The sequence below is a fragment of the Sus scrofa genome, chromosome 11 (assembly GCF_000003025.6).
Source record: "Sus scrofa isolate TJ Tabasco breed Duroc chromosome 11, Sscrofa11.1, whole genome shotgun sequence".
In the NCBI taxonomy this organism is placed as follows: domain Eukaryota; kingdom Metazoa; phylum Chordata; class Mammalia; order Artiodactyla; family Suidae; genus Sus; species Sus scrofa.
In genome coordinates, this window is record NC_010453.5 from 42065517 (window position 1) to 42093487 (window position 27971).

At 33.7% G+C, this 27971-nt stretch overlaps 1 protein-coding gene across 2 annotated transcripts in view; it reads right to left on the minus strand.

The window, feature by feature from the left end:
* Positions 1 to 27971, minus strand: part of KLHL1 (kelch like family member 1) — a 387090-nt gene that overhangs the window by 31675 nt on the left and 327444 nt on the right. For both annotated transcript variants that reach the window (XM_021065654.1, XM_003131017.4), the window contains one exon: positions 7304 to 7466. In XM_021065654.1, the coding sequence (XP_020921313.1) occupies positions 7304 to 7466 (163 nt within the window). The remainder of the gene's footprint in view (positions 1 to 7303; positions 7467 to 27971) is intronic.

A 27971-nucleotide genomic window follows, 5' to 3' on the forward strand; every position in this document is an offset into this window, starting at 1 on the left:
TAGCAAAAATTTTCAGAGTAGAATTTTGAGAGAAATGAGACTTAACTGCTCCATGACAGGACAAATCACAATGAGTTCACAGGAGAAAAAAAACAAGCACAATAAATGGGGATAAAAGTCATTTCAATACATAAGAAAAACTTACTATTCAAAATGAAGAAAGTATATAATTTATAACTTGTGTTTTGTTTTATTTTGGTTTGATTTTTAGGGTTGCAGCTGTGGCATATGGAAGTGCCCATGCTAAGGGTTGAATTGGAGCTGCAGCTGCCTGCCTATGCCACAGTGATGTGAGCATGCAGGATTCAAGCTGCATCTGTGACGTACACCATGGCTCATGGCAACCGGGGATCCTTAACCCACTGAGAGAGGCCAGGGACAGAACCTACGTACTCATGGATACTAGTCAGATTCAAAACCCACTGAGCCACAATGGGAACTTTCATAACTTGTGTTTTATAGAAAAATAAGTCAACTGTGCTCTTAAAAATATTTAAGAAAATATACATTTGGTGATACAAGAGATTTTTAGGAAGACAATGAGAGAGCACCCTCAATCAATAGAAGATGAATATGAGGCAGAAAGGAAAGAGAGATGTCAAATAAGTCTATCATGTAAGCAAAATTAAAATGAAAATATTTTTGTCTGTTCTGGAAATGGTAAAATTCATAAACAAAAGGGCAATGATTAAATATAATATATAGAGGACTTCCCATTTTGGTACAGCGGAAATGAATCTGACTAGGAATCATGAGGTTGAGGGTTCCATCCCTGGCTTTGCTCTGTAGGTTAAGGGTCTGGCACTGCTGTGAGCTGTGGTGTAGGTTGCAGACACAGCTTGGATCTGGCATTTTGGTGGTGCAGGCTGGCAGCTGTAGCTCTGATTGGACCCCTAGCCTGGGAACCTCCATATACCACAGGTACAAAAAATAAAAATTAAAAAAAAATACAATAAAATTTAAAAAAATACAGAAAAAAATTTCCCAAGTTAAGTGTAAAAGAAATAAAATCACTGAGAAATCATGTTTATAGAAAATAAATTAGTGCTCAAACATGCATACAGTCATTGAATATATTCTCAGACCAAAAGGAAAAGAAATCAAACAAACAAAAAAGCAATTCTCAGTAAATAAAAATGTTCCTATGTAAAATAAGGACATGATTGAGACTGTTAAAATGAATCTTAAAATGATAAATTAAAAGAAGGAAAAGTAGCCATTAGATTATACCCTGGTAAACATTTTGAAAGTGGGGTCATACCAGTAGTTAGGCCTTTGTCTCTCAGCCCACATTCTCTCTTCTGTACTCTGGTTTTTGATGTAGGGACAACTCTGCAAACCTTTTTTTGCTTTACCATCTGGTTCTCTCTTTTAGGATGTAAATAAATGGATACTAGAGGGAGACTAAAAGACTAGAGGAAGAAGGGTCTGGCTCCTTTTGGTTAATTTCCTGTTCCTGTGATAGTCATCCCATAATTCCTTTTAGCATCCAGTTGTATCTAACTGGTACTTTGCAAACATTGCAAAATCAGCCTTTTTCAGGCTACCTAGAGCTATTGACAACAACAGACCAGCACCATCTCCCCAGAGAGGGGGGGTCCCAGGCCCAAAAGCACCTCTTTGGTGTCAGAGACACTAGCTCCAGCCTTGCAGGGGTCCAATCACAAATGTCTGGATTTCAATGCATAGGGCCCCTCCCCTGAGCTTCTACATTTTAAGTATTACAATCTCTTCTATTGTTTCCAAATGCTAGGGTGGTAGCTGTTTCCTTTAGTTGACAGTTCTATTACATGATGTTCTCTTGTTGACTTTTTAGTTAACTAGTTATACTTAACAAATATTTGGGAGTTTCTGTCATGGCTCAGCAGAAATGAATCTGACTAGTATCCATGAGGATGTGGGTTTAATCCCTGTCCTCACTCAGTGGGTTAAGGATCTGGCATGGCTGTGAGCTGTGGTGTAGGTTGCAGATGCAGCTTGGACCTGGTGCTGCTATGGCTGTGGCATAGGCCAGCAGCTACAACTCCAATTCAACTCCTAGCCTGGGAACTTCCATATGCCATGGGAGTGACCCTAAAAAGACAAAAAAAAACAAAAAAACAAAAAAACAAAACTGTATTAAATTATCTTTATGTTGAATAACTGATAAATTGCTTGTGTAGTTTTCGTCTCTTGATTATACCCTAATTGATAGAAATGTAGTCAAAACATCTATAAGAATTAAGGTCTGAGATTAAAAAAAAAAGATTAAACTAAATTAAGAAAATAAAAGGTTGCTTTCTGCCACTGAGGGAAAAAAAAAAATTAAAGATGAAAACCTATTGGACTTAGCACACAACTCCCTAAAACATGACGGAAGATTAAATAATTAATATCTACTTTACTTTAGCAACACAAGGCTGCCAAAACTATACTACTACTCAAGCCAATTTACAACAAATATGTGAAGATACAGGAAATTTTCTTTTAGACATAAAGTCTAATAAATTTTATAATCAAAATATCCTTCCCAGAAGATAATAGTAGTAGTAGTAGTAGTAGTAGGAATATAATAATAATTGAGATAATAAACTGAGATACATTTATCTAGACATAATTTCTAGAACTTATGAAGAACTCCACAAAGCAAAATGATAAAGACAAATCTCAGTGGAAACAGGAAAAAGACTTGGACTTTAGCAACAAGAAATACAAATGGTTAATAAATCTATAAAATGTGCTTGATTTTGGTCTTCAACTGCATGTGATAGCACTGTTCACCAGAGTGGATAAAAACCTCAAAAGATAAAAACTGGCATTACCAAATCAGTAGGATGGCAGTATCTAGAATCCTAATACATTGTTAAAGTGTACATAAAATTAGGAAAACCACTTTCAAAATCTTCTGGGCAATATCTATTAAGGCTAAACATAAAAATAATGTAGAGTCTAGCAATACCAGTTCCAGGTCTACACCCAAATAAAATATGTACACATGCTCACAAGGGCATGTACATATAAGGATATTCACAACACTACTGTGCTTAATAACAAAGAAATGAAAACTTAAAATGACAATTTTGATATATTAAAGAAGAATAAACTACAGGGACAATTATTAATACTATATTATGTTAAATTCTGAATCTTAAGACATAAAAAATAAAATTAAGCCAAGGACAAATTAATAAGAAAACAAGTATAGTTTCACTGTCTGCACACTTTTGATTAAAAATAAAAACAAAAACCAAATAATGACAACGACAAAAGGTAAGAAAAGACAAAAGCAGTATAATGCTAACACATAAAAATAACAAATTAGGAAGATAATAACAGTACAAAAGAAAATATAACAATAAAAAATGAATTATTATTAATAGTCACAGAATTAGAGGATCTGACTGCCTTCTGCTAGTTTTAGAATCTCAGTAAAATGTTAACTACTAAAGGGAAAAGAAAAAATATATATAGTAATGTACCAATGATTTCCTCTATTGTTTCTCATGTTCAAGAATATTTATTTCTCATGTTTGTAAATACCTGCAGCAGATAAACTGTAAAAAAAATCTCAACTCATGTATGATGTTATGCCAAAAGAAGATTCATATCATAATGGAAGATATTATGAAATGGTTTTTCAAAAGATATATAAAACAAACACAGATGAAAAATCAGAGTATAGAATGCAACAAAATATTAAATGAATAATGCAACACGGATGAGGTGGTTTTATTTTAAGTAGGTAATAATTACAGTTTTAATATTTATGTAAATTACCATATTAGTAGATCAAACGAGAAAAATATCATTTTTATACATTTTAGAAGGAATTTAATAAAACATAATGCAAAGGTTAATTTTTAATATTAATTAGTGAAATTACAAACTATAATAAGATCCTGCCTTAACTTCACATTATCAGATTATCTCAATAACAACTAGTATCACACAGACTATAACAGCCTTTACAATTAGAAGACAGATGAGGTCACCCAGTGTCATTACTATTTATGTCATTATTCTAAAAATAAAAGTAATACAATCAAAAATGTAATAAATGTAAATACTAAGAATGACAAAGTTTCATTAGCAGTTTACCATGTTTATCTTTCTGGAAAATTTATTATAGTGAAAAACTACTAACTGACACATGTATTTAGTAAGTTGGCTATTATAAACGTATATACTTGAACTTTCTTCTCCAGTGCACTATAAATATACAATTATTAACACATACAAATATATGAACAAAATATACCTAAAATGTTCAAAAATACAAATAAATGTTAATAAACTCAGAAAGAAAATAATAAATCTATATTCAAATTAAAACCACTCAAATACATAGAGAATAATTTTAAGAGATAAAAGTGAGGTCACATTTTCAGAAATAAAAGTTTCAAATGTATAGATCTCACGTTTTCTCTAATTAATCTGTAAATATTTATTTCCAGGCAAAATCCTAAATGAATTTTCAGGAAGTACATATGACACTAAGAATATAATTTTAAGCATGAAATAAACCTGAATGAAAACTGAAGCCTAAGCCTGGGGAAACCATAAATAAAAATAGGTTGATGTAGGAGTTCCCGTCGTGGCGTAGTGGTTAACAAATCCGACTAGGAACCATGAGGTTGCAGGTTCGATCCCTCACTTTGCTCAGTGGGTTAAGGATCCGGTGTTGCTGTGAGCTGTGGTGTAGGTCGCAGACTTGGCTGGGATCTGGTATTGCTGTGGCTCTGGCATAGGCCGGCAGCTACAGCTCCGATTAGACCCCTAGCCTGGGAACCTCCATATGCCATGGGAAGCAGCCCTAGAAAAAGGCAAAAAGACAAAAAAAAAAAATAGGTTGATGTAAACATTTAAGAAATTTGTGAGTCAAAAATATGTACAATTAAAATAATAAGTGCATGCAGTAAGTTAATACGATGAAAATGGAAAACATCATTATGTATTCTGTAATAGATGTATAGAAACATATATGATCAAATATAACGAGCAATATACTCAAACTTAACCACAAAATTTTGCATTTAAATAAAGTATTTTTCAAAACCAATTAAGTTTTTGAAATTATGACAAATGATAACACAAAGCATTGGCCAGGATGGAAGGCATTTTTTCATACCAGGCTATTGAGGAAGATTTTGGTAAAACCTACTGAAGAAAAGGTTTAAGTTAAAATTATTACTTGAAGATGAAAAATAATTCAGTTCCAATTCTCCTGAAATTCACTTTGATATTCTTCCTAAAGAAATGGTTAGATATGTGCCAAAAAGTTTACCTCTAATGGTATTCAGCATATCTTATTTACAATATCCAAGTTTGAAAAATATTTTAGACATACATCACTTTAGATTTAAATGTATATATATATATATTTACATAATTTGGATGTTAAAATTAAAGACAATTGAGAGATGGAGTGAAAGAGCTCTTATGCCCTGTGATGATAATAAAGCTCAAGAAGAAGAAAGACTTCTTTCCTGGCAAGAACTCCACCAATAGAAAACTATTCTTTTTAATGATAGCCCTCCCAGATTCCTTTTTATCTCTATGAAAACTTACATGTGCTTGCCCTTGCTGCACACCCCAAATCGCAGTTCACTTCTGATCTGAATAACCCCCTCTATGCTGAAGGCATACATGATAGTCTGTTAGTTTCAGGTCAACATTAGTTACTTAAATTTATTGAGTTCACTTACATTAATGGTGTTTCGTGGGTGTTTTTTTTTTTTTTTTTTTTTTTTTTTTGGTATAAAATCACTTACTGCCTAGACATTAAAATTTGAATTTCCTAGGGTTTTTAATGTCACAGAAAAGGATTATACACATTTTAGATGAGAAAAACAGCTCATTTATTCTTCAATATTGGGCTATAATAATAATGCATAAATATACACATATATTTAGAAAAATAGGTTTAGATTTCAAAGGTTATTAAAAGTAACTAAACTGGATAGAACAACTATTTAAACATTTCCTCAGTAAAAATATTGAATGTGTATTATGCCCAGGGATATAGTAATGAACATATAATTATATGTTGCAGACAAAAACCCATCATTTATTGAACATGTATATCTAGTGAAGAGAGATAGAAAACAGTAACATATAATTTCAAGAACAGTAAACAGTTTGGAATAGTCTTCAGGGTGGTCTATTTTAAATAGAATGAATAGTAAATAACTCTCTTTGTGGACAAATCTTGAGATGAAATCTGAATAATGAGAAAAACCCAGGTACATGAGGATTGGTAGGAATAGCATTTCAAACAAAGACAAAGGCAAGTGCAAAGCAACTTAACTGGGTTAGAGCTTGCCATTTTGATGCATAGATAAAAGGACAATTTGGCTGATGCATAGAGAAAAAATGTAGAGTAGGTAGACAGAAGATCCAGTTGATCCCTTTAAGTAATGACAGACATTGTATTCTAATTGCAAAGTTCTTGAAGAGGATTAACATATTACTTGCATGTGTAAAGCAGCTCTGCCTGTTTTAGCAAATAGACTTTAGGGGAAAGAGAATTAAGGATACTGGAAGCTTTTGCAGTTGTCCAGGCTAGAGGTGTTATTATCTTTGTTTAGGTCAGAATTTCCCATGGGAGTGAGAGGGAGTATAATTTTACCACCCTAAAGGGATATTAGTCAATGCCTGTAGGTATTGGGCAGGTGGATATAGCTTGTATCCAGTGGATAGAAGCCAGTCTGCTGCTAAACATATAGCACAGGACAGCGCTCCACTCCCAACAAAGAATTATCTGACACAAAATATCAACAGTGTTGAGTTTGAAAATTCCTGATTTAGGGTGATAGTAGGAATGGAAAAAGGGAAAAGGGAAAAAGGAAAAAGCAAAGACAGATATAATCATTCAAAAAATCATAAGTACCTGCATTGGGGAAATAACAATAAAAAATTTTTAAAAATTATAATAAGTACCAAACTTTTAGTAGTCTTGTGAAGGCTCCTCAGACTATTTTAGCAGAAAGAATATAAATAAATATATACATATATACTTACATATAAATATGCAAATCTTTATTTCACAAAACAAACTATTTTCATAAATTTATCATGAAATATATTTGATGATTTTTAACAAGCAATTAAGGTGAAGTTTAGGTTTCCATTTTATAAGAAGAGACAACCAGAAAAAATATGGTCAGTCTGTCAATTATCCATGAAGTTTAAATTTTAAAAAACATCAAAAACAATAGATTTTAAAAGATTTTTTTAATCAAAGCAATTGACTAGAAATTATTTTTAAAAAGAATATTCATTGAAAAAAAATTTTTTTTGAATACAAAAAGGAAGGTCTACTCACTTGCCATTCAATGATGCCACACCAACTGTGCTTCGGGCAATTGACATACTAGCTACAAAGGTCCACTGCTGACTCTGAGGATCCCACCTCTCCACTGTGTTCAGATAGCTCCAGCCATCATGGCCTCCCACAGCATAAATAGGTCCTTCAAGTACTGTCACGCCTAAGACAGGAAAAATGAAAACTGAATGGATTTACTCCACAGTCAGATTCTGAAGCCAAATTAACAGGAAAACTATGATGTCATTCAGAATAGGCTCTAGTGGTTAAGAAACAATTGCAGTTAAGGTAGAAACTTTTCAGTGTTGATTGAATCATTGCATTCAAGTGGAAACAAATTTTAGAATCAAAACTCAATATTATTACCTAGATGCTTTATGAAAGAAAATAAATGTCCTTATTTATATCCATATGAAGAAGTGAAATCTAAAAATTAGAGATGATGTGTCTTTTGCTTCTACTTTGGAAGACTATTCTACACTGCTGAATAAAGTACTTTATTACTTTAAGCAATGTTGCATTAAGCAATGCAATAATATCAGTTTGAATTTCAGATTAGGGTTCTCTGTGTTTTGGCTTTCCAGTCACCTCATAATAAACTTAATAAAGCTTAGAAATATTATACCTCTCATTAAAAACAAGCAATTAAAATTATTAATTATGAGTGAGTCATCAATGGGAAGATATATACAATTTTATACACTGTTTTTCCAATAAATTTATGTCTTAATCAGGATAATTTTCTTAAACGAGCAGAAAAAAAAGTTCAAAATTCAATGTCTGATTGTAAAGAATTCTAAGTATTTATGATTTAACCCTACTTGCTAGTTGACATGTTTAACTGCCACAGATACATGCATATTGAGAGAAAACGGAAAACTCCTGGGTAGTTATTGCTCAGAGCAGCAGAAATTGTCAGAGTATCACTATTTTTTGACTCATTCTCTAAACCCCAATTGCCAAGAGGGCCTTAACCTTTCCCTCAGCTTGACCAAACTTTGGACAGGATTTTCCTGTCTCTAGAGTCCTGACCTCACTTTCCTTAGAGTATCTACTTAAAAAAAAAATTGTCACTGCAAATCACAAGTTCTCTGTTCTTTTGATATGTATTTTATTAAGCGTCTTGCCAATGTTGCAACCCTGGGGCTTTCTTTCTGAAGGAGCTGGGAGCCATCTCTTTGAAATATAATTATCAAGAACGGGAACATCCCTATCTCCTGGTCTTTGTGGAAGGGTAGGAGCTTAACTTTGTATGGCATCTTGCTTCAAGTTGTAAAATAACCTCTTGTCTGGAAGAGAGACAATTTACTTGACATTTAGGTAAGGCCAATTTGCAAATGTAAATTTTTGTTTTGATTCCCTCCACTCACTCCAGGTCTTAAAAACTCTCCCACCTTTGTTTTAGTGAAGTAGAGTTCAGCCTCAGTCTGGTGTCTCCTCTAACTGCAATGGTTTAAAATAAAGTCTTCCTTTTCTGTTTGTTTAATACAAGTTTTGATTTGACAAGGATTAGATGAAACCTGTACATGCAGAGGGTCATATTACAAGAAATTAAATTAATTTATAATAAGAAATAAAGTTACATGCCCACTGCTCTAGAAAGGGAATTATCTTCATGCTTTTAAGTATACCTACTTTCACTTTATAGATAGGCACTATCTTTATCTTAGTCTTTCTGTTATAAAAGTTTGGTGAAGGATGACAGTCAGTGCCTTGCTCAAAATTTGTGCAGAGGGAATTCCTATTGTGGCTTATTGGATTGTGAACCCAACATTGTGTCCATGAGGAAGGGGATTCAATTCCTGGCCTCACTTAGTGGGTTAAGGATTTGGCATTGCCACAAGATGTAGCATAGGTCACAGATATGGATTGGATCTGGTGTGGCTGTGGCTGTGGTGCAGGCCTGCAGTTGCAGCTCTGATTTGACCCCTAGCCTGGGAACTTACATAAGCCACAGGTGCAGCCATAAAAAAGAATGAAAGAAAAGAAAGAAGGAAAGAAAGATAGAGAGAGAGAGAGAGAGAGAGAGAGGGAGGGAGGGAGGGAGAGAGGGAGGAAAGAAAAGAAAAGAGAAAAGAAAAGAGAAAAGAAAAGAAAAGAAAAGAAAAGAAAAGAAAAGAAAAGAAGGAAAGAAAGAAAAGAAAGTTAGTTGAGTAGAAATGTCTGACCCAGGGAGATTCATTCCCCAAACATTGATGTGACAGTTAAATGACATCACTTTTATTCATCCATCCATCTATTCATTCAACTACTATCCATTGAACATCTATTATTACGTATCAGGAAGTTTTCTTGTCACCAAAGGCACAGGACCAAGAACACAAAGGTGAACAAGACAAAGTGTCTGCCCTCATTGATCTCATGTATATTAGCTAAATATTTAACTAAAACAGAATATATTTTCACAGTAAGCAAGACCTTACTTTGAGTGGCTTCAATATCAGTTACAAGAAAAAAAATAGCAAAAAAAAACAGAGAGAAAATGGCCAGATAGGTGGGAGGGTTTTCCAGAAGATTTAGTGTCTGAAAACTAAGAGCACAGACTGTTTCTAGGAGGATGGGTTAATCACTTACCTGCACATTTCTGACCAAGTACAAATCTCTACTGGATTTGAAAAGACAGAGGTTATCTTTGAATTTGAAAGGAGGTTCTGAACCAGAACAGTACAAGTTTTAATCAAGTATGGTAATCACTTAATCAGTTATATATTTATAAAAATCTTTAATCTTTGATTTTTTAAATTTTGAGGTCATTTGATTTATAAAAATGTTTTATTCATAAAGTATAACATATATAAAATACAAAAATTTATATTTTCCCATGAATAAAACTATATATCCATGACTTTCATTATTTTCTATGCCAATATGCAACTTCTGATAAATTGTCTCTGAAAAGTAATACTTTTTCTGTTTTTTTCTTACCATTATAATGTTTTCCCTATTTTACATTCACAAATTAAAAAATTTAATATATCCTTTTTTTGTGTGCTAAAGACTGAAAGTTATGTCCCTTCAAAATTCATATTTTGAAATTCTAACCCCAATATGAGATGTTAAGAGGGGCAGCGGGGCTTTTTAAGGGTGATGAGGTCATAAGGGAGAGGCCCTCATATGTGTGATTAGTGCTCTTTTAAGAGACCCCTGAGAGCTCCCTCATTTCTTGTGTTATATGAGGACATAGCTGAATATAACTGCCTATGAACCAAGAAATAGATTCTCTTCAACACATAATCTGCCTGCACTTTGATCTTTGACTTCCCTACTTCCAGAACTTTAAGAAATAAAGCTCTCTTGCTTATGCCCAATATGTAATATTTTGTTATAACATCTAAAACTTAGACGCGTCTTCCTCCTTTTAAGTGATGTCTATGACATTCATTCAGGTTGTTAGGTGAGGCAGTCTTTTATTATTTTCCATTGCATATACTATAGCCTTGTATGGAAATGAAAATTTTATAGGTCCATTTCATTGCTGATAGAAGTTTATATTGTCTCTAATTTTTCATCTTGCTTTTCAAGTACCTGCTGCCTTAGTTTCGCTGATGCCTTCAAGATTTTGATTTCTGTATTTTATTCATCTTTCATAACTGTACATTAAGAGGCTTACTCAGATATTGATTATTCCTTCAAGACCAAAAGTTAAATGTATACGGGTTTAAGATTTCTAACTTTATTTTTAGTGCAAACATTTACATAGTTATGCTATGTAACTACCATAATTTGGAATATTTTAAATTAAAATTATAATTTTGATAGAAAGTAAAATACAGTAATTGAAGTAAGAACTAGTAAATATTTCTTACAATAAGTCAAATATTTAGATAAGCCATTAATCTTTCAACACAGGTGTTTATTCACTTTCTCTAAGGAAAAAAAAAAGAATTTTATATCTGCTGCTGGACAAAAAAAATAGAGCTTAGATTCTAAAGGAGAATATAGAAAATACACACATAAAATAACTGAATGATTTTATATATTAATATTCTTTAAGTAACCAAGGTATTTTGGGGAAAATGTCAAGGTGGAGGGCAGAAAAAAGGCAGAAGGGTGACATTGGCAGTTTACATTGGAGTGTAATTTCCTGGCTCAAACCAGAGTTTATTTCTGTCAGCTGTGTGACACTGGGAAAAACCCTTAAATGTCTTCTATCTCAGCATCCTAGTCCTTCAAGAGTACCTAACTGATGGCATTTATGTAAAGATTAAATAAAAATACATAGCAGTGCTCAGTAAAGGGCAAGCTCTTAATAATTTCAGTTGTTATATAAAAAAAAAAGGTCTGTATGATCTCTCATGATTAGTCATTAAAGATGAGCATTAAGAATTGTAAACAGGATAACAAAGTATTGTAAGATATATCAGCACCCTCAAAACTTAAATTCCTCTCCCAAACACTTAAATAGTTGAGCAAGTACTATATATCCAGAATTGTATGATTTTTTTTCCCTTGCAGAAGGGTCTCATTGAGTAGAGAAAATATTAGGCCAAAATAATTTCAAAATAGAACGATACATTCAATTTCTTCCTTTTGCTTTACTAAGAATATCTTTACAGATGCAGTGAGGCAAGGTTGACAATGCAGAAATGTTTTCTGTAACAATATTAAACCTGCATTAAGAAAACATTAATGAAATGAAAACAATGGAAATATCTAATATTTTTATGTCTCAAGCTAAATAACTGCACGATTGTGATAAAAAATTTATAATATCTCTTTGATGTTTACAGTTACCAAAATGTTCTTTTCCTATACATATAATTAATTATTTATATTAAACACTAGCTATTACACATAATATTCCTCTTTAAAATTCTGCAATAAAATATTAGAAATTTTCTGTATAATTTTTCTTCAAGATAGTCCAATGACAAATAGCAAACAATTCCTAATTTTTATGTACAATAGCACAGGTTAAAAAGTTTAGTGTTTTCCATATGGGTTTTAGAGCACAAATATAATGAAGACGGGTTTTTGAATATAGAGAGCAATCATGTGGACGGTCATTTGTAAAGTTCATTCCCCAAATGTTTTCACTTAAAACCAAAATTTACAGCCTACATAAGTTACCTCAAAGTATTTATTTTACTACAATTTCAATATTAATACAATCTGAATGTCAACTTGTCCTGAAAAATCTTCTCTATCCTTGTTAATGTTATCTATCAAAATATTACTAAATTTATTCCAAATTCTAATTCTTCCAATTTAAAGAGAATGTGTTTTAATTATGCAAAATAATAAAAACATGAATAAAAATTTTAATATTGCTTTACTGTTTACATATTTACCATTAATTACATAATTTAAAAAGCATGAGCTTGTGGAATAGGAAACTTTCTTTGTCTAGGTAAGGAGTATTTATTTTTAAAAGAATAATAATGTTTTTAAATTTCTTTTATTTAATCATTTTGTTAAATAAATTATATAATACTATTACTTTATAGAAATATGTATATATACTTTATAGTGTATATATATGTACTTTGTGGAATTCATAATATATGTATACATATATATATGTGTGTGTATGTATACATGTCACCAATGTCTTTGTAATATGAATTTGAACTTCTAGGCAAATTTGTTTCTGATTTCCTTTTCTAAACACTTTCAAAAATCATCTAGTTTATAGTAGCATCTAGCAAATGTTTAAAACTAATGATTAGGGTGACTTATTTCTGCCACAATCAAATAATTTTACTTTATGAGAAATGACTTACTAAATAATAATTCATAAAAATGAACATTTACAATTTTTCTGTGCAAAGAATTTAACACAAATAACTTGAAAATGGGAAATGGGGAAATAGATAATAATATATATTATATACATTATAAAATATCCCCAGTGATATTAAAACACATATATTTTGTGTGTACATTCAGGTATGTGTGTTTATATATGATTATATATGTGTATATATGTGTACATATATATATAGAAAACAGTAAAGATATATATATCTTTTGTAAAAGATATACACACATGCATTGAAGGATAGGGAGAGAGTTTGTGAAAATTTCCCCAATATTATAAAGGCATATAATATACAATATATATATAATACACTCTATGTAAATCTCTAAAAAATCATAATGTAAAATACAAATAGATAGTACAAATGTATTTTACAAAATTGACCACAAGTAGACTACATTACTAAGATATTTTTCATGTAATCCTACAAAATTATCTAGTCTTAAAATACATATTTTTTTGCTTGCTTCACAAAGAGGAAAATCATAATCTGAATTAGTGTATTTCATTTTTTCTTTGATGGAGATAGTGATCATCAATATTAGCTGCTCATTGAAATCATGTAGGACTCTGAAAAAATTCTAATATCTGAATTAGAGAGATGCTGATTTAATTAGACTGGGATGAGGCCAAAACACTGAGATGTTTAAAAACTTTCCTTCATTTGACTCTTATGTCCAGTCAAGATTGAGAATGACTGCCACAGTAGAAAATGAAAATTTTTCTAGAACTATGGCAGAATATCTCCTACTAATAATATGCCTACTTTGCAAGTTTCTAAGATCTTTCATGCATATCTTGCATATGTGTGTGGGGAGGTGCGAGTTACATATAAATGTCTAAAACTGAGGTAGTCGTAGAAATTTAGCAGTAAGCTAACATTTAATTTTATTACTATACGACTTCCATTCCATGAACTTATTCATCAACCATCCAGCTTTCCAATAACTATGGTCATAGTCTATAAGTCATATCCTCCAGAGTGTAGGTGTGTGGGGAAGGGGTAGATTTCATCAAGTAGCTGCTACCTTAGTACCTGTCTACGGCTCTTATCCCAAATGAACAAATGATGACTGAGTTAAGATCTAGGGAAAGATTAGGATTCACTGGGGGTGAGGAATTCTTGGAAGAAGGAAGATTGGTATAAAAACTTGTGATAGGAAGAAGCAGAGTGTGAGGAACTACAAGGCAAATGTGACAAAAAAAAAAACACAGAGAGTTAGGGACAGGTAGTATGGTGCACAACAAGGCTGTAGAGTTAAGGTACCACATACTATGGAGACTTATATGCCAATTCTTTTTTTTTTTTTTTTCGTCTTTTGTTCTTTCTTTAGGGCGCACCCGTGGCATATAGTGGTTCCCGGCTAGGGGTCTAATCGGAGCTATAGCTGCCAGCCTATGCCAGAGCCACAGCAATGCCAGATCCGAGCCGAGTCTGCGACCTACACTACAGCGCACAGCAACGCCAAATCCTTAACCCACTGAGCAAGGCCGGGGATCGAACCCACAACCTCATAGTTCCTAGTCGGATTTGTAACCACTGAGCCATGACAGGAACTCCCCCATTTTTTTTTTTTTAATCCTAAGAGCAATTGGAAGCTACTGAAATGTTTAAAGTGGAGCTATGATGCAACAGTACTTTTTTTTTTTTTTTTTTAAAGACATCCTACTGAATGTGGTATGGAGAAATGAAAAAGATGGGTCCATGTCAAGAGTATATGTGAGAGATGATGGTGTTTTGTCCTGATTTTTTGGAAGTTGATATAAGAAAAAAAGGAGAGATTCAGGAAATAACTTTCAAATATTAAGGATGTATTTATAAATATCTTTCCTCATATTCCTCCTTCAATTACTCCATGAGCACATTCCGTCTATTGAAAAATGTATTCCAGCTATGTGATGTTGGAAATGTTACTTCACCTCTTGTGCCTCAGTTTCCTGATCTGTAAAACTGAGCTAATTACGGTGTCTAACGCATAGGGGTCTTTCAAGGATTGAATAAATAATTCATACAAAGCACTTAGAAAAGTGCTGATACATCTTTAATGTTATGTAAGCATTCAATATAATGAGACCCAGTTCTTCTAATCAGATTTCAGCCTGTAGTATCATTCCAGGGAATATGAGGATAATCTTATGAAGGAACCAGTTAAAGATTTAAATGTGCTCGAGTGTATCGTAATACCTCTATTTCTGAGGGTGCCCTGATTTGGGCAGCTTAAAGTACTAATACAACACCTTTGACAAATGAAAAAAATTCTTCTATAAATAATTTTATAAATGAACATATGCTTTGTCTTATGAAAAGCCCAAGAATGATTTCATGCAATCCTGAGTCTTTTTTTTTTTGAATAATATTGTATAGTAGTCCCCCTTATCTACAGTTTCTCTTTCCATGATTTTAGTTCCTACAGTCAACCATTGTCTAAAAATATTAAATGGAAAATACCAGAAATAAACCACTCATAAGTTTTAAATTTGGTGCCCTTTTGAGCAGCAAGAGGAAATCTCATGCCATCCACTCTGTCCTTCCCGGGACCCCCAATCATCAATACCAATTGCTCCTGACATCCAGTCATCAATATCGTCATGATTCAGTTATTCAGCATCTCCCAAAGAAGGTGCTCCACCTTCAGGAATATCATCAGAAAGTCAATAGTAGCGTAATGCTATGTCATGATGTGTACATAATTTACTTTACTTCATCTCATCCCATAGGCATTTTATCATCTCACATTATCACAAGTAAAAGAGGGTGAGTATTGTACAATTAGAAATTTTGAGAGAGAGAAAGATAGAAGCCATATTCACATTAACTTTTATTGCAGTATGTTGAATAATTGCTCTGTTTTATTATTAGTTATGGTTGCTAATCTCTTACTGAGCCTAATTTAGAAAATAACCTTTATCATAGATATTTATGAATAGGAAAAACATAGTTTGTATAGGGTTGGGTACTATTTATAGTTTCAGGCATCTACCAGAGTTCTTAGAACATATTCCCTGCGGATAAAAGGGGACTATAATGTATACATGTAAAAAAATATATTGCAATTGTAATAGATTTTGAAGTATTACTCTTCTAAATGCCAGCTCTTCTATAGCTACACATTGTTGACTTTTAAAGTAAAAATTGCAAATGAGGTAAAATAGACAAGTATTATAGAGGCCACAGGTTGCATTTGAGTAATTAGAGAAGACATCACAGAAGATGAGGAGATAGAATAAACTAGATGAGATGAGCTAGAATGTAAAGGTTGACTAAAATATTGACAGACATTGAAAGTTAAGGGAATCACTTGATCAAAACAATGAAAAAATCAAGCTATGAATATCAAAGGGTGCTTACTTTTATTGATTGTTGTAGCAACAATAAGATATGCCACTCATAATTGACCGTTGCCTGTTTGTATCCACCATGAAATTTGCACCAAGACCACACTTCTTTCCAACCACATACAGTCATTGCACATTGTGGAGGTACTAATGCCAGCCCGTTCTTGCAGCACATAGGGATCCCTGAACTGGAAATTTGCCTCTAGTATTCCCTATGGGCATGGCCAAACTTTTAAAGTTGAATCTATCACTAATCTAGTCATAAATTATTCAAAACAGTAAGATGGAATAATTAGAGTTTCATATGTTCCATGTATGCTATTTTTCATGACATTTCCTTTTTTTTGTTTTCCTTTTTACATCCACACTGAGGCATATGGAAGTTCCCAGGCCAGGGGTTGAACCTAAGCTGCAGCTGCTGGCTTACACCACAACCACAGCATCACTGTATCCAAGCCACATCTATAACTTATGCAGCAGCTTGAGGCAATTCAGGATCCTTAACCCACAGATTCAGGCTGGGGATTGAACCAGCATCCTCATGCACACTATGTCAAGTCCTTAACCCACTGAGTCAAAATGGGAATAGCATTCCTGATATTTCTTGCATTGTACTTTATATAAAAGATCTTCCCTATGGCAGCATATCAAAATTCTACCTATCATTCAATCTTCACTGAAATCTCCAGAAATAAAATTTTGTCTTACTTACCAAGCTCCAAAGAATGCAACTAAAGTTTACCAATTTTTTAATAAGGTTTGCATTTCTTTTTATATTGTATTAAAGTAATTCAGGATTGTATCTAAGAAACTGCATTCTCTGTGAAAATAAGATTTTTTTAATTTGATTAATTATTGCAGCACACACAACTGTGATTTGGACCTAGTGGATACTCAATAATGGGTGAATGAACCATGAAGTGATGTGGAAGAAAGAAAGAACTGATTAATTAGACAAACTAAGGCTTAGACTAACAAATTAATCTTCAGTGGTTTTAAATGCAGTATTTGAAGTTACGGAATTCCCATCAGTGTCAAAACTGCTCTGTAGTAGTTTGAAAGCAAATTAAAAGATAACTGTTTAAGGAAACTTCCTCTATGATAAAATTGTATTGATTCTTGATTATATAATTTTTAAGATGTAGACTAGTGGAGCATTAATATTAATTATTTAATAAATGCTTACAGAATTAATTTCCAACTTATTAAGTAAAATCACTATAAGAAATTAGATGTTTCATTTAAGACATTACTTTGATTATAAATAGTAAAGAAAAAACCTTTTTATTTTTAAAATTGAAAAATGTTTCTTTTCTTCCATTATTTCATATAGAGCAATTTGACTTTTTAATTTTCAGAAGAAAGGAGAAATTTCCCCATTGCTAAAAAAAAGAAATTGGAATATCACTTTTCCAAGTTAACATGTTTTGAATTATACTTGAATCATAGGATTTTTCTGGCTTATTTACTTTTTGGCTACACTTGTGGCATGTGGAAGTTCCAGGGCCTGGGATAGAACCCATGCCACAGTTGCAACCTGTGGCATAGCTGCAGTAATGCAGGATACTTAACTGTCTGGACCACAAGGGAACTTTGTCCTGGCTTATTTTATATATATTTTTTTTTAACTAAAGAATTAAATTGCTTTCATTTTCTAAGAAAACTTTCTATCAGAACAGCAGATGAAAAGATAGTTGTGCTGCTACCTTGACTAAAACAAGTGTCTAAAGGTTTAAAGGAGATATTTTATCAAGTATAAGGTCAAGACTGACATATCAAGTGATTCATGGCCAAGAAGCATACTTAAGTGCAATTTTTTCCTATTTGGTCTCTCAGAGGTTAATTTTTCCCATGTTTGAGCATAGTTAATGTTTACGTTACACATTGACCTTGAAGTGAAACCTAGTAATTACTAATAACTTCATTAATTAAGACTGTGCATATTTTGTTGATTGATAATTATTTCTTGGATGAATTGAGATTTCCTGAGATTCTTCCAGGTTCCACTGACTAAAAGAAAAAATATGTATGTATATGTACTTTAACATCAGGCATATATAGAAATTGAACAAGTGTGTGTTTTATCTTAACATGGAGCTTTTTTTAGGGCCACAACCATGGCAGGTGGAAGTTCCCAGGCTGGGGGTTAAATCAGAGCTACAGCTGCAGGCCTACACCACAGCCACCAAAACTTGAGATCCAAGCAGTCACATCTGTGACCCACAACTCAGCTCACAGCAATGCCAGATCCCTAACTCTGAATGAGGCAAGGAACAGAACCCTTGATCTCATGGATACTAGTCAGATATGTTACCACTGAGCCATAATGGGAACTCCTATTTTTTTTTTAAATGGGAATACTAATAATTTTCCACAAATGAAGATAGTGTCTTCCATTTACTTTAACCAAAGTCTAATATGACTTGGCAATTAAATAGAAATGAATATGACAGTTTCATTCTAGGGGCTAATGGCCTATATATGATAATTAAATAAATGTGATTTGGGTTATAGATTACATACTAAAACGACTATGTATCAGGAATGCAGAGGAAAGAACAACCAGCTTTACAAAGATGGTAAAGGAAGACTTTACACAGGAAATAACGCTAGACCCAAAGATTATGTGATGAATAAGAATTCTCTAGGCAGGAAATAGAGGAAGAGTTGGTCTGGGTGGAGGCAAGAGATTGTGCAAAGTAGACTGTAAATTAACTTTAAGTTTTTCCAATGTTTTAAGATATTAAGTGATCAGTCTCAGAGTGTAGTGGTAGAGGAAAGTGGCAGAGCTTAAGATAACATTAGGTAAAGGGTAAATATTGATAAGTTTGAATATCTTGTTAAAGACTTTGGTCTTTCTAGTGAAGTCAATAGACAGTCAGATTTGTGTTTTAGAAATTTAATTTTGGTATTAGAGGAAATTAACTAAAGGGGAGATACTAAGAGAATACATATCTCTCTGGTACAATAGAAAAACACATGAGATATAATTATTTAATTAGTAATGGACCTTAGTCTTTGTTGTTAATATATGTAGGGCATAAGTAAATATAAAACAAATGCATAATATTTAGAGCGTTCTTTGGGAAAATGTGGTTAGCTTATTTCACTGCTGTAACAGCTGGCTATCGAAACAATGCTGATCAGAAGAGCAGAGCAAGATGGTGTAGGAGTAAGAGGTCAAGCTCACCCTCTCCCACAAACACATTTAAAAAAAAAAAAAAACACATCTACATGTAAAATGACTCACAAAGAACATCAAATGAATGCTGGCAGAAGAACTTAAACCTCCAAAAAGGGTAATAAACTCTTGACATAACTGGGTGGAACAAAAGAAAAAGAGCGAGAGAAAGAATCAGGAAGGGACTAGCATTCCTGAGAGGGAGGTGTGAAGGAGAAAAGGAACCCAAAACCTGGGAAGCCACCTAATTGATGGAAAGATCAGCTGAGTCAAAGGGACCTCAAAGTTGCTGATAAAAGTGCAGCAGCTAGGCTGAGAACAGCAAAGGAGAATGAGAACTGCAAAGATCATTTGAACAATTGCACTGGACACCACAGCCTGAGAAGATTGGGCAGGGGCTGGGCACTGAGACTCAGGCACTGGAGGTTGGTCCCAGGGAGAAGACTGGGTTTGGCAGTGTGGAGACAGCCTAAGGGGCTAAATAGCAGTGTGCCACTGGTGGGGAAGAGTACATCACGGGCTGGGGAGGGGAACTCCATGGCAGAGGGACCTGGGAGAAAGTCTGGACCTGCAGGAGAGGCAAGGTGCCATTGTTGGGGAGGACAGGAGGAGGAGGGATGGAAACTCCCTGCACCTGAGTGTGCACATGCCCATGGTCTCTCTTAGGGTGGGTGGCTCTGGCACAGGCTACAGGTGGTCAGAAAACTCCTGCACATTTACTGGAAACTGGGAGCTTCTTGTGTAGGATAATTGTGGCCAGGCATCTCTTGTGTGGGCTAAGGGCATCAAGGGGCTAAGTGTGATGTGGTACCTCTTGCATGATATACAGGCAGCAGGGACAGACCACAGTGGTCCTCTCTGAGGCCAGAGGGAGGCATGGCTTGCCACCACTGGGGGCCTGTGAGTGGGCTCAACCTGGACTCCAGTCACCACAGGGGTTGGCAAAAAAGAAAAAAGAGGGCACTGCAACCAAGCACCATATGTTATTGCTCTCATTCCCCTGGGAATACACCAACCCTGCTGCTGCCACTGCCAAATAAATGGCCTGGGCAATACCCACACGCCTGATTTCTGTCACTTCCCAGGATCCCGCAACTAGAAGCAACCTGTGCAGCACCTCCTATGTGGGCTAAGCAAGATAGGTTGCTTCATGCAAGGTCCGCAGTTGGCTGGGGCAAACCACCACAGTTATTGCTGACTCCAGAGGTGGTCATAGCCAGCTACCACTAGGGGTACCTGAATGGGCACCACCTGTAGTTCCAATCACCTTAGAGGAGGGCATTGAAGTCAAACACAAACTGTCGTTGCTCTCAATCCCCTGGGAACTCATGCACCCTGCTGTTGCTACTGCCAAATGCTCTTGTCACATTGTAGATCTGCTTAGAGTTCATTACCACTTCCCAGGGCCCTGAAACTAGGAATAGCCTGTGCGACTTTCCTTTAGGTCATTGCTGCTGTTGAGAGCCCAATGACCAGGCACTGATGGCTGGCTCTACCCATTGCCTCCATCTCCCTGAAAACACACTGAGCATCCTTGGAATAATAGCCTGCTCACACCAAAGAAAGGGACAGCAAATATTCAAACTCCCATACCAAAAATAAATAGTAACCCCCCCAAAAATACAAAGGGGTACACTTGCATAGAAGTAGCCTTACAAGACTACAGTTTGGCTTCCCCAAACTCACAGAAAAAGGAAAACTCAACCAAGATGAAAAAGCACAGAAACCATTCACAGTTAAAGCAACAGTAGAATTCACCTAAAGTAGTCAACAATGAAACAGACCTCTGCAGTCTGACAGATATTGAGTTCAAAAGGGAGATAGTGAAAATACTGAAGGAATTGAGAGGATATGAACAGTAATGCAGATTCCCTCAAAAAGGAACTAGAAAATGTAAGGAGGAGCCAAGGAAAACTAGAAAATTCATTTGCAGAGATACAAACTGAGCTAAAAGTACTAAAGAGCAGAATGATTAATGCAGAGGAACAAGTTAGTGACATGGAAGATAGAATAATGGAAATCACCCAATCAGTACAGCACACAGAAAACCAAAAGAAAAAACATGAAAGCATCATAAGAGACCTATGGGGTAGTATAAAGCTGGCCAATCTACACATAATAGGAATTCCAGAAGGAGAAGAAAGAGAAAAGGTGAATGAAAATATATTTGAAGAAATTATGGCTGAAAACTTTCCAAATCTAAAGCATACTGATATCAAGATACGGGAAACACAGAGGGCCCCCAAACAAGTTGAACCCAAACAGGTCCACATGTTATATGGCAAAAGTTAAAGAGAGGATTCTAAAGGCAGCAAGTGAAAAGCAAAGCGTTAATTATAAGGGACTCCCCCATAAGACTATCAGCTGATTTCTCTACAGAAACACTACAGGCCAGAAGGGAGTGGCAAGATATATTTAAAATGCTGAAAGGAAAAAAAAATTGTAGCCTAGAATACCATAGGCCAGCAGCTACAGCTCATATTTGACCCCCTAGCCTGGGAACCTCCATATGTCACAGGTGTGGCCTAAAAAGACAAAAAAAATGTAACTTGGATTAATGTGATTTCATATACTAAGGGTCAAAAACAAAGTAATAATTGTGTCTAAGAAATAATAAAGAAATTGTCTGGATTCACACCAGTCCAATTGCTTTTTTGCACATTTTTTCTTAAAATTTTCTTTTTATTCCTCTTAGTTATAAATTCTACCCATAGACATTTTACACTTATTTCTAAAGCTTAGCAATTATTGAGGTTCAGCATTAAGTTATTGCATAAGATGCTGAATAATCAGTATGTCTTCCTGCTTACTGATTTATGGAATATGCAATTATTTATATTTGTCATGATCAAAATACAACAAAAAACTGTCTTCAATATTTATTTGATTGTACTATATGTAATTAACATAGTCAATGAAATATATTTTATAATATAAATAAAGCAACATGACAGGATGTATATTAGGGAAAAATTAATTGGACTACTATTTAAATACAGATTAAAAACCTTAAAGAAAAAAGCAGAAATTATAGACCAAGACATTTGTCTTTTTATTAATAACAAATGTGAGAATTTATACATTTAACAAATGTGAAATAATGTACTAACAATAATTTAAATTTGTTTTAGTCTTAAAAATCTAAAAGTTCTAATTTCTATATTATCTCTATTTTAGAATATGTCAACATACTGAATACAATATATTTTTCATATTTTTTAATTTTAATATTTATTGAGACCTATTAATTAGTATTAGAATTATCCTTATCTAAAATAAGTTTTGGTAAATGGGCTGCAAAGTAGACTGATTAGTTGGCATTAAACAACTCTAATCAGAAGCTCAAATTCAGGACTGCTGCAAGCATATCATTTATTTTAATTCTATACTTATTGTTCACATATTTGATAACAGAAATATTCTATCCTTTAATAAAATTAGCAGTTTTTTAAGATATGTAGACTAAAGGGAAACATTTTAGAAACATCTCTGCATTCATATCAACATATATGATCATAGAAGATTATAAATTATAATTATAATTATAGAATGTTCAGTAGTCTGTTCAAAGGCAAAGTCTTTTTCAAGTATGGCCAAATAGGGGAATTCAATTGCTTAATTTAAATGGTAATTTTACTTGTATTCCACTGCAAAGAGCTGCACTTTGTTTAGATTACAAATCAGGTTGTGTGTGTCCATTTGTTTGTTTCTATCTGATTTGAAAATAAATATTTTATATGTTCATCAGAATTTGATCCAATATTTCATTTTCATTGACGCAAACAATAAATGTGTAGTGGAGTTCCTGCTGTGGCTCAGCTGGTTAAGAATCTGACTGGAATCCGTGAGGATGCAGATTCAATCACTGAAACACTCATTTGGTTAAGGACCCTGCATTGTTGCATGTTGCAGGGTAGATGGCAGATGCAGCTTGGATATGGTATTGCTATGTCTGTGATGTAGGCCAGCAGCTGCAGCTCCGATTTGACCCCTTGTCTGGGAACTAAAATATGTTGCAAGTGCAGTCCTACAAACACCAAAAAATAAGTGTGTGGTGACAAAAATTACATTCCACAGCTACCTACAGCTATTGAAGCCTATAAATATTGACAAAAGAAACTTCAATATTTATATTCTAAAGTTAAAATATTTCTATAAATCATTTTTATATAATATATACCATTTCTATAAATCATTTATTTATAATACATACATAATTAATATGTATCCATAGAGCCAGTTATCATTTTGTGTCAATAGCTCATACACGTACTATGTAACAATTTTCAAATTAAAGTCAATTTTTCATAACTTTTTAAATTTGGTAGCATAAAATAAGTATATTTTTGATAGAAAAATTTTGAAAGTCTCAATAATGCGGTGTACCTATTACAATAACGTGCACATTTTATTTATAAACATAGTATTTCCCTTACTTAAGTACAAAGAGAAAATGTCCTAGAATCAAAAATCAACAGCTACTAGATTAATGGTTTTGTTACTGTGCTGAATCCAAAGCAATATGAGAACAGGATTGTATTTATTCACAATTTCCTCTCTGGCACCAAGGGAAGTCCTTGGCAATACATTTGTTGAATGAATAAGAACATCAATTTGAATTTAATTAGTGTGTAAATTATATAACAGACTCAATATTAGTAGCCAATTATTTTCCAAAAATAAAAGTGAGGCAAATAGATTTACTGCAAAAATAAAAAAAAAAAGTTGACTTTCATAAAGGAGTCTCTGTAAAATAAAGCAAAACAGTTAAATGCTCAGAAAAATAGTAACAATGAAGCATTATTCTTTTTAATATACTTGGAGTCCTAATAATAAGCCTTTCAGAGTAAGGGTAAGAATTAATCATAGTGTACCATTCTTGTAAGAATATATGAACTTATAGATATGTATGATTATAAGATGCATCAAAATATCTAATTCAAAAAAGCATTCATAAAATTTTAACATGAGAATACAAATATATAGTTGCACAAGAATATGTATGATATAGAAAATACAGTAATCTTAACTTTTTACATTAAACTATTAATTATTCTGCATTTTTGCCATCTTTTAAGAATGTTAAATAGTACAGTCTGGCAAAATAATAAAAATAATTTTTGCCTTATTTTCTTCCTCCTCAGGAGCGTAAAAATGATCATGAATTAATTTTTGCATTGCTTTTTTCTTTTATCCCAAAGTCTAAAGTGCAATGCAAATCTGATTTAAAAGAAATATATAGAGAGTCTATCTCATTTGTTCAATTGTAGCATGTTAATGCTATAACATTTTCTCATATATTAACTTTTCAGGACCTGCTACCTCTCAGGAATTATTTAACTGAGAACCAGTGAATTATCTTTCTTTGTAAAAGCCATCTTACATTAAAGACACTTCCAAATTCTATTTGAATTTCTACATTTAAAACCACTTTTTAACAGAAACAATAAAGGAAGAAAAGTTGCTAAGACATCATGTTTCATCCATATTGTTTCTTGAGCAGAGATTTCAGGTCCTGTGAAAAGCTAAAATGTTTTTGGAACAAAGTTTTGTCTGTATTAAATCTGACAATCAAATCTTTTCTTAACCAAAGGAAAAAAATATACAATGCAATTTTGTTCAAATCTTTTCCTGGTAGTGCTGAATGATGAAATCATTTCAGGAAATGAATAGATAAGTCACGACTCAGGGCACAACTAGATCCTTACTCTGTATAATTGACATTGCTGATGCACTCAAGCCTTAGTGTTTGGTGTCTTAAAATGTTTGCCGTTTTACATAAGTGACATCAAAAGAGGCAGAGTGAGTCTACACTGCTGGTCAACTGGCATAAAAAAAATTACTAGTGATTCAAAAATCTAAACATTTGAAAAAAAGTCATATATATCTTGTAAAAATAAACATCTGTTATCATAATAGTCACATGAATAATTAGTACCAATACCAGTATTTTCCACTTTATATGGTATACCCTCTGATTAAAATATTAGTTTATTTTAAAATATTTGGTTTTCTATATGTGTTGGGTGCTTAAGACATAAAGCCATAAAAACAAGAACTGTGTCCTTTGAGGGCTTATATTCTAGCAAGGGTGGTTTGAGTAAAGATATGAAGAAGGCTGATCTGGTTTCACCTAAAATTAAAAAATACTGTCTTTTACTTTCATTAGGTTTTTTGGGGGTAATTTAGGTGAAACGTATTTTTGTGACTGCCTAAAGGATTACAGGACAAAAATTCAAAGATAAATATAGTTCAAATATAATTCAAAAATCAAATAGCAAATAAAAGATTTTTTTGTGTGTGTTAGAACATTGGCCATGATACAGTTTTTTAAATAAATATTTGGTCTTCTGGTAGTTGCCAATAATTCAAAAATCTCTAGACTTATGTATATGAACAATGGTTCTAATGATTTAGAAATATTTTATCCAGTTACTCTAGCATTATAAGTATGCATACCCACAAAGCAGCATGTGGATATTTACATATTCATTTAAAATACTTTTACCCTTAATAACTTTACAGCTGAAATGTAGAGCTGAAGCTATATGAAAGCTTTATGGCTGTAAGCTTATAGCTTTTCTATATTACATAAAATAAGAAAACATTTATAAAATTATAAACTAATACTCTTGACTATAATATGAATTTTATGTAATATAATCCCATCAGGAATTTCTAGAAAAAGAAAAACATCAACTTACATTATTTACTAAAGCAAAACATAATCTTAGAATAAATATTGAAAATTCTGCTCATTGAGAAAGAAATTTCTATGAGATTGATGAATCTTAAGGCTCAGAGCCCCTCATTTACCAGGCTCCTTTGGGACCAACAAAGGGGCTCTAATAATGTGTTAAGATAGTGATTACATTTTTCTTTCTTAAGGAAAGTCTCATCTTTTTTTTTTTTTTTTTTTTTTTTTTGCTATTTCTTGGGCGGCATATTGAGGTTCCCAGGCTAGGGGTTGAATTGGAGCTGTAGCCACCGGCCTATGCCAGGGCCACAGCAACGCGGGATCCCAGCCGCGTCTGCAACCTACACCACAGTTCACGGCAAGCAACCCCACTGAGCAAGGGCAGGGACCGAACCCGCAACCTCATGGTTCCTAGTCGGATTCGTTAACCACTGCGCCACGACAGGAACTCCAGGAAAGTCTCGGCTTTAAACCCCACAAAACTTGGCTTTCTCCTAGACTCATCATACTTTAGAGTGTAAAATAAACTTGATTTATTCAAGAAATAGTGATACACAATCAGAATGAGGTAGAAAATCAGTGCAGGAGTTCCCGTCATGGCTCAGTGGAAATGAATCTGACTAGTATCCTGGAGGATGCAGGTTCAATCCCTGGCCTTGCTCAGAGGGTTGAGGATCCAGCATTGCCATGAGCTGTGGTGTAGGTTGCAGATGTGGCTCAGATCTGGCATTGCTATGGCTGTGGCATAGGTCAGCTGCTAGAGCTCCAATTCAATACCTAGCCTGGGAACCTCCATATGCCACAGGTGCATCCCTAAAATTAAAAAAAAAAAAAAAAGACACACATAATAGAAGAAAATCAGTGCAGAAAGCAAAACAAAACAAAACAAATCTCAAATCTGTGGAGATTTCCAGACCAACTTTTACCACTAATGAGCTGAATGAGCTTCAATAATCTTAGTGCTTAGTCTGTCTTTTGTTTGTTTGTTTGTTTGTTTTTTGCTTTTTAAGGCCACACCTGGGGCATATGGAAGTTCCCAGGCTAGGGATGGAATCTGAGCTGCAGCTATCTGCCTGCCTATACTACAGCCACAATAACATGGGATTCCAGCCATGTCTGCAACCTAAACCATACCTTGAGGCAAAACTGGATTTTTAACCCACTGAGGGAAGCCAGGGATCAAACCCACATCCTCATGGATACTAGTTAGGTACATAAACCACTGAGCCATAAGGGGAACTGTTCCTTAGTCTTTCTGGTCCTGTTTTTTCATTTGAAAAATTAAGATTATTCTAAAGTAAATTTATCTCAGCTACTCCGTAGATTTAAATGTCGATTAGTTCACATAAATATTTGTTTAGGTTGGTTTAACATCCCATTACTACCTGCACGTTGAGATGGAAATTATGAAGACTAAAGGTATTTTTATATTAAGTGTAATTTTAACAGGCATTTCAAATTGAAACATGGAGGATTTGTGTGATCATTCAGGTTGAAGACATCAATGAAAAAAAGACAAAGTACAGAATAAAATAATCTCCCCAGATAAACCCACAAAATCAAAAGCAATAAAAAATTAGCAGTCATAACCAGAATAACAGGAACAGAAGTGGTTTGCTTTCTGTATTTGATTTAATATTTTTCCTTCTCTGTTAATGGCTCTTTCTGTGTGATTCACCTGAGTGACCAAACT